The sequence below is a fragment of the Podarcis erhardii genome, assembly GCF_964252035.2.
Source record: "Podarcis erhardii genome assembly, chromosome: 5".
Taxonomy (NCBI): Eukaryota; Metazoa; Chordata; class Lepidosauria; order Squamata; family Lacertidae; genus Podarcis; species Podarcis erhardii.
Window position 1 is genome coordinate 97,998,476 of NC_138509.1, and position 7,691 is coordinate 98,006,166.

The 7,691-nt window shown below is 48.0% G+C and overlaps 1 protein-coding gene across 3 annotated transcripts in view; it reads left to right on the forward strand.

The window, feature by feature from the left end:
• Positions 1-4,883, forward strand: part of RUBCN (rubicon autophagy regulator) — a 44,481-nt gene extending 39,598 nt beyond the window's left edge. For all 3 annotated transcript variants that reach the window (XM_081862222.1, XM_081862224.1, XM_081862223.1), the window contains 4 exons: positions 703-764; positions 1,694-1,847; positions 3,066-3,159; positions 3,243-4,883. In XM_081862222.1, coding sequence (XP_081718348.1) covers positions 703-764; positions 1,694-1,847; positions 3,066-3,159; positions 3,243-3,412 — 480 coding nt within the window. In that variant the 3' untranslated portion in view covers positions 3,413-4,883. The remainder of the gene's footprint in view (positions 1-702; positions 765-1,693; positions 1,848-3,065; positions 3,160-3,242) is intronic.
• The last annotated feature ends 2,808 nt before the right edge of the window (positions 4,884-7,691 follow it).

Here is a 7,691-nt window from a genome sequence, read left to right on the forward strand (position 1 = left end):
CTGTCACTCACTTCAACCTTGTGCATAGAAATCCTGCCCCAAGCACATTTGCAGAGGCCCTTCATTTTCATTTTATTTCTTTAAACCTCTGCTCAAAACCTTCCATTCGTGTAAATTGCGTTTTTATAGTAGCTTTTCCCACCCCGGGAATTGTGTGTGTGCAGCAACTGTTACTGAGCACAGAATTCAGCATCCTCAGAATCTCAGTGCTTTTTTACATTTATATAAAGTTTCTAACCCTTAAGGCTGTGCAAATCACCTTGAAAGTGTGTGGTTGAAACCTGGTGAAATCTCAGAGCAACAGAAAGGACAGGATTTCTGGGGTGTGAAGCTACAGCGACCTGCAGAATACTCTGCTCCACCCCAGAACTACAGAAATGAGTAACCTAAGCCAAAACTGTCAGATGCAGCGAATTTGCATGCCACTTACACAGACTGGCGTTTCTAAAGCAACAAAGCATACCCAAACCTGCCTGGGGCAAGTTTTATTTTTATTTCTTCTAGCTCTTGCACCTGGTTGTTGTTTTTTAATTTCCCTTTTTTCATTTCCCCCTTCCTCTTTGACCATGCATAGTCCCTTTTGAGGCAGGGTCAAGTCCTGGGTTTCTGTTCAACTCCTTGCTGTGACACACATACCTAATACTTCTAAAATGAAAGAAGCCTTCCAACCTGAGGTTTTCTATTCCACTTGGTCTTTTCCAGCTGCTGAGAATCCAGCTGTACCACATGAAGAACATGTTCAAGACCTGCCGCCTAGCGAAAGCGTAAGTGCTGTGGGATGCAAGCAAAACGACAGAAGCCCAGCAATGGAGGTGGAGGGGGGGCGCAGAAACAGTAGTGGACTCCTCCCAGTGCACTCCTCCCAGATAACTGCATCTCCTCCTACAGAACGTCTATAGGACATGCTCTTGAACCACAAGGAACCTGGGCTGCCACCACCAGCATATGAACTTCTGTACCTCACTTTTAGTCTTTCAGGCACCTCCACCCTCCCTTTGTTGAGCAGAAGACGCATTCTTCGGCTCCTTGCTAACCTCTAGGCCTGGGCTTAAGCAATAGAAGATGTCTGTTGCAACTGTCCCCCGACTCCACCTGGTCAGTGGGGCTGTGGGATCATATCCTCTGCTTCTGTGCATAGGGATGCGCATTGTGTACCAGTGTCTGCTTGTCACGTGTGAAGATTGCACAGCTGTCTATATTTGCCAGTTGGAAAGCTGCGAGCGGCAGCAGATTCCCTGCAAGTGTTCAGCTGCCCAAACTGTCATGCGTGACATTCACACAAGGGTCTAACTATGTGAATGTACACCCCCCCCCCACACACACTGCATCAGAGATTCATAGACCTTGCTGGGTTGTTGGAATGAACCTTAGCAACAACAGCAGCAGCACCAGCAATTTTATTATTTATATGCCACCCATCTGGGTTGCCCCAGCCACTCTGAGCGGCTCCTGACAAAATATTAAAAGCAGTACAACATGTAAATGGAAAATAACCATTGCAAGGGAAAGGAGCAGTAGGGCAGTGAGATGTTAGGTGGGAAATGTGTAGGCTTGAGCTTTTGAAGAGCTCTGCCAGCAGCCCTCACTTGCATCAGCTGGTCTGGCTGCAATATTCACTAAGTGAGGGCAAGGAGCATTCAGAACAGAACAAGGCTGCTTTGTCATGGTGCTGATTTCTGACTTGGTCCTGCAGGCTCCTGGACGCCTTTGACACCGTGCCAGGTCATTTGACAGAGGACCTCCACCTCTATTCCTTGAATGACCTGAGTGCCACCAAGAAGGGGGAGCTTGTTCCTTGCTTGACAGAGCTCCACAAGGCAGGTACCCAGCACGTTGAGAAATGCATGGTGGGTAATCTTTTTACTTCCCCCCCTTTCAGCCCCTTCCCGTCCTCCCAATTTGTATTGTATTGGTTTCTCCCCTGGGTCAGGTTTCGCACAAAAGCCATGCAGGCAGACCTGGATTTTCCCAGGCAGTGCTCTGGCTGCATGTCTGGGTGCCAGGGAGGCTGATCTTAACCCTTCCTAGTGAGACAGCTTGAGCTGCAATCTCTATGGGAATATCGGTGGAGGAACTTAGGATCGCTCTTGAACACAAAGGAGAGGTTAACTTTGGTAGACTTCTTGTAACAGAGAACCACATGCACTGCTAAATTGAAGCTGGGATGAAGTTCATGTGAAACACAGTACCTGTTCTGGCTTCTCCCACATCTCCCCTCACCCCCACAAGAACCATGGGAGTGTTGGCATGGGGACCCTGCAGAACAGTATGGTGTGGAGGACTGCAGTAGGTAATGGGGGGTGGCCCAGGAGAAGTCATTCTCTACGGCATTGGAATTCGCTCCCCACAGAGGTGTGTTGGGCACCTTCGTTCTATGGTTTCTGTGGCATTCTGAAGGTGCTCCTCTTTATCCTAGCTCTTGACACATGGGAAGTATTTTCAGGATCCACCCTGTTCCTGGGACTGGAATTTGTTTCAGCTGTTGTAAATACTGAATTATAAATTGTTGTGACCAGCCTTGGACCCTGGGTAGTAAATTGAAATTATAATTTAATTGATTGATTGCAACAACAGCAAATCCTAGTGCAGTGCCATTGTTGGATACAACAGTATGTAATCACATACACAGTCTTGCTGTAATCCAACCTTCACGACCTGTAACCCATATATAAGGGCACACACAACAACTGGTTAAGATGCAGCAGAATTATTTCTGTGCTGCAGATTGGGTGGCCAAAGTTGCTTGCCTAAAGCCCTCAATGGCTGAGGCAAGATTTTCACTGGGGAGTTTGTGATTCCTTGGCGATGGTAGTTAATGAGATGTCAGGTAGCCTTGTTAGAGATCACTTGCCACTTTTGTGGAGCTACCATGCCCAGCGCTAAACAGATGCCCGTGGAGGTTGCTTGAGGGTGAGGCAAGGACTCCTTGGCAGGGCGTTTGTGTCTCTCTGTGTGTGCACATACTACAGATCCAGGGCTTCTCTGTCCCTTCAGAAGTGGGGCTGTAGCTTCTGCTGGGCTGTTCTCCTTCACTCCCCTCCGCTTCTTCCTTTTCTCCCCCTCAGCTGTGCCAGGCCAAGGGCTTCATCTGCGAGTTCTGCCAGAACGAGGAGGACATCCTCTTCCCCTTTGAGCTGAACAAGTGCAGGACGTGCGAAGGTCAGAATGGGAGCCACATCCCCTGCGGCTGGGTGTTTGAGACGCTGATTTTGCTAGTTGCTCATTTCCCTCTCCCCTTCCAGAATGCAGAGCCTGCTACCACAAGGTGTGTTTCCGCTCAGGACCCTGCCCCAAATGCGAGCGGCTGCAAGCGCGGAGGGAGCTGCTGGCCAAGCAGAGCATGGAGGCTGACATCTCGGACTATGAGGAGGAGCAGGAGCAGGAGGCGGCCGTTGAAGGAGCAGCCACGTGACAGATAAGAGACTGCGGCTTGGTGCGTGGCCTCTGCCTCCAGGGACTGAACTGACAGAGAACTCAGACTGACTCTTCCACAGCTAATAAGCCAACGTGATGGGAGCCTTTGGGGGGGGGGAGTCCCTCAAAGGGTTATTTTGCACTTGCCTCGGGAGGTTTTGGTGCTTCCCTTGTGTCTGAGCCACAGGACGAGGGAGAGAAAGACTTGCTTGCTGTTTCCGCCACCAACTTTGATGCACTGCGGAGCCCAGCTTTGCTGCCACCGCAAAGAAAGTAGCAGCTGGCTTTGCCTTGAGCGCCTGAACCTCTCTCCACATGCCACTTGGGAGAAGCTGGTGGGTGATGCAGGTGGGCTTATGTGGCTGAGCTCCTGGCCAAGTTCCAAAACACTCTTAAAGGGAAAACGGCCCACGTGGAAACTTGTTATTTGCTGTATTGGCTGCTGTGTGCCAGAAGAGGCAGCTTTTTATGTTTTTCTTTTGCCAAAACCACTGCCTATAACTCTGTATACTTTGCTGCTGAATGTCATTTATCTGGCCCTAATTTTTTGTGCCTGAAGGAAGCCAGAGAACCGAAAGGGGCATTCAACCTGCCCTTTTATTTTGTCGGGAGCTGCCTAGCTACAATAGATACCTGGGGTGTAGAAAATCTGCTGGTACCTAGCGGGAGAAGCTGAGGAGGGTGGGGCAAACCCAAGGTTTCCACAACTCTTCTCAGAACAATCTGCCCCCACACCCCACACCCTATTAGAGAGGACCTAGCTCCTGCTTCCTTCCCTACCACCGTTTCTTCCAATTTGCCTAAAAAGTCTTTTTCCTTGCAAGGGAAATGTGGGTTGGCAGCTTGCAGAAGTAACTGTACCCTTCCAGGATGATGGATTTGGGAGGGATTCCAGTTTAAAGCCTACATAGGGCAGAGCCTGGGGCTTTCCTATTGTGGGAGTTAACCTCTGGGCTCTTCCTTAGATCAGAGAAGATTTCTGACACTTTTGCAGCAATTCATTTGCTTCTCCTGCTGATATTTCTGCTGTGTTTCTGTCTTGACACCTAACCTCTAGGACCTACCCGGCTTTGATGGTAAATTGGTAGATGCCTTTTGTTGTTTAGGGTACAGGAGATTTCCTATTTATTACTGGTCATGTTTCATGATCAAGCAGACCATGAGGCTGGAAAGGGGCTACTATTTAGTAGGATGAGGGGCAGAAAATGGTGCTGAAGATTGCAGTTCATCTCCTCATTCTTGCAGAAGCATGGCAGGGTCTCTAGGAGCAGAGCTTAAAGCAGCCTTCATCCTCCTGATGTATAGGCTCAATGGGAGCTGCAGTCCCGAAAGGGGTTCTAAACTGGAGAAGACAGGCTTCCGGCATGCTGGTGAGGTGGTGCTCTCTTGTTAACCACCAGCCATTCTACTAGAATTAGGGGCTGAAGGGGAGTTAGCTGGCCTGTTGCACTGAATATGGCTTGGGTTCATTCACAAACAAACAAAACTTCCTTTCCTCATATTAATAGGTGAGCCTCTTTGTCAGATTCCTTTAATTTGGTACTTGAAATGTGGCTGTGCTTTATAATCAGGTAGGGTTCTTCCACACCAACTAGTCTTTATAGTCTCTTCCCTGCTCCTGTTTTGCAACGCTTTCTCCTAGCACCTTCTTGCCCACCTTTGCTTCCCGCACCTTGTTCCTCAGCAGAGAGATGTTCATCAGCCCTGCTTAATCTCCAAGAGTCTACCTTGTCTCTTAATCTCCAGGCTTTTTCATTGGGGAATCTCTGGCCTGTGGGGCTTGCTGGCAGCAAGTCCTGCAGGATCCAGAACTCTGCAGTGCAGCCAATCCCTGCTTTTGGCACGGATCTTTCCTTTGCAGTCTGGCTTTGGTATAAAGCCAGGCTGCAGAGGAAGAAACAATTGAGAGCGCTTAAAAGAACCCTTTCAACATTGGGTCGTCTTGTCAAAATGGCCTGCGGGGTTGGAGAAACTTGGGATCTGGCCTGTGCTGTGTGGTGGCAGGATTATTTAACGCTACAGCTGATCACCTCTTATGGTGAAAGCACTTCACACCCTTATTGACTAGGTGTGTGCTCACAAACTTCTCCCAGACTCCTTTGTGTGGGAGTTCCTGTGCAGGGGGAGAACAAAATGGGAGGGCCTCTGATGGCTGTAGATCAGCCTTCTCCTATCCTATGCTACTGTATGGCAGTATACCCAATTCTGTATAGGGTGCTGTTCCGTAATAACCTCCTAGCAGAGCACATTGTGTGGTGTGGTCCTTCAGAGTACTCTCCGGTGTTGCTGCCTAGAAGCTGGAGATTGTATTCCTTGCAATATGACCAGACTTTCAAAGTCAGCTGGTTCTTGGACATTTGAAGTGGCCCAGTCTGAAAGGACAGTTGGTTTGTGGATGTCAGTGAGGGTCAGTGTGGTCTGTAGGTAGAAATGGCATGATGTCTTGAGGAAGGAGGAGGTGGAATTTTTGGCACAGGTCACTCAGCTAGCACACAGCAGAATCTCCTGCAGGAGGCAGCATATGTCCTTTTGTGCTGGCCTAGACAGCAAGACCCATTTTCTAAAGATGGATAGCAGTGTCATTTTAGCTACTGTATTTTTTTAGCTATACATAACACACTAGAAAAACCCTGACCCAGATAAGCAGGACATACAGTTGACATGCGTGTAAAATAACATGGTGATGCTCTGTGAAGATTTACTTAAAGAATGCTATATAAAGGTAGACTTCCTTCTACCTGCTTTTCCTAAGAACAAGATTTGAGTGCTTGCAGTGTCAGGAAGTTGCCCACTTCTGCTCAGACACGGCCTTGTAAGGTGTAGCTCTGTGGCTTCCACTTGCTTAATTCAGTGGCACCCTCCGGCTTAGAGGCTCAGCCTTTTGCTGCTGCTTTTGGCAAGGCTGAAATATCTCTGTGTTGTTTTTTTAGCTCCACGTGTAGTTTGCTCAGAATATGCCCACATCCATAATTTATAAAGGAAATGTTGAAATAATTGACTTCGGGTATGTTCAGAAAAAGTTGGTGGTTTGGTGAACTAGCAGTCTGGAATATGAGCGATTGAACCAGCTGAAGTGAAGGAACAAGGAGCCAGGAACACAGGTTACCTCTCTCAGCAGGGTGGATGCTTGCGAGATGGAGATGGGGGCACACCACAAGCACCCTGTTGACTGAACGCCTTGGGTGTTTGTGGGTTGGGTATTATCGTGAGAGGGTTCTTGGTGTTTGATGGCAGTGGGGCGGTCCATCTACCTCACCCCACCCCCAAAGACAGGATTTGCTGTGTCTCAAAGAAAACTGCGGGACCACTCCTCCCATTTCCTGTGCCTTCACAATTCCTACAGTAGCCTGTTACTATCAGAACTCTACAGAAAGTGCTTCCCAAATAATTCCTGATCTAAGATTTTAAAAAAACAATAGCGACAGGTTTGCTGCAGCATAGAGTATTTCATGCATTCTGAAGCCCTCACTTGCTTCAGTTAAGAGCCTCTCTCATAGATAACTGTTGAAGAACAACATCTTTTATCTTGATTACATACATCAGTTCCCTTGACTGCCAAAAAACAGTACACGGCTCTGTTTTATGGATTGGAGCTCCCCCTTGCTATCCTCGCTGCCTTTCAAAAATTGTGTTTACTTATTCCAGGGCCCAACTACACTTGCTGCTAATCATGTGCTTAAAGAAGCATGCTTAACTTGCCTGTTTTTAGGGCTCCAGTCTGAAATACACGTCCAACCCAGATCAGTGCCCACCCAGCCTTTGGACATGTCTTCTCTATTGAATATCACACCCTCCTGACTATTTGCCCCCAAATGTGCCATGAACAGAAAAGTCATATGGAATCCTGGTGATTTTTTTCCTCTCTCAAACGGTGGCAGCCTGGCTAAGTGTCTTTTTCTTATTTTAAATGTGACCATCGTCAAACGAAGGTGAGCGAGCCCTCAACCTTGTGTCACGAACCGTCTCAAAAGATTGTAAATCCACACTGCAATCCTTTACAGTTAAGAAGAAATTTTGTGGGGGTTTATATATATATATATATATATATATATATGCAGGTTTTGGTGTCCTCGGGTGTCTTCCCGTGTAAAAGTTGGGGTGTCTAGGCGACGTTTCGACGAGGTCTCACTCGTCATCTTCAGGCTGGTGCTTTCGGCTTCTTGTTACTGGAACAGAGCAGGATCTCAGTGTTTGAGTTCCTATAAATACTGTAGATACTGTAGAGGGGGTGTGGTGTATAGCCTCCAATGTTCTGGGCAGAGAGGAAGTTCCCAGGC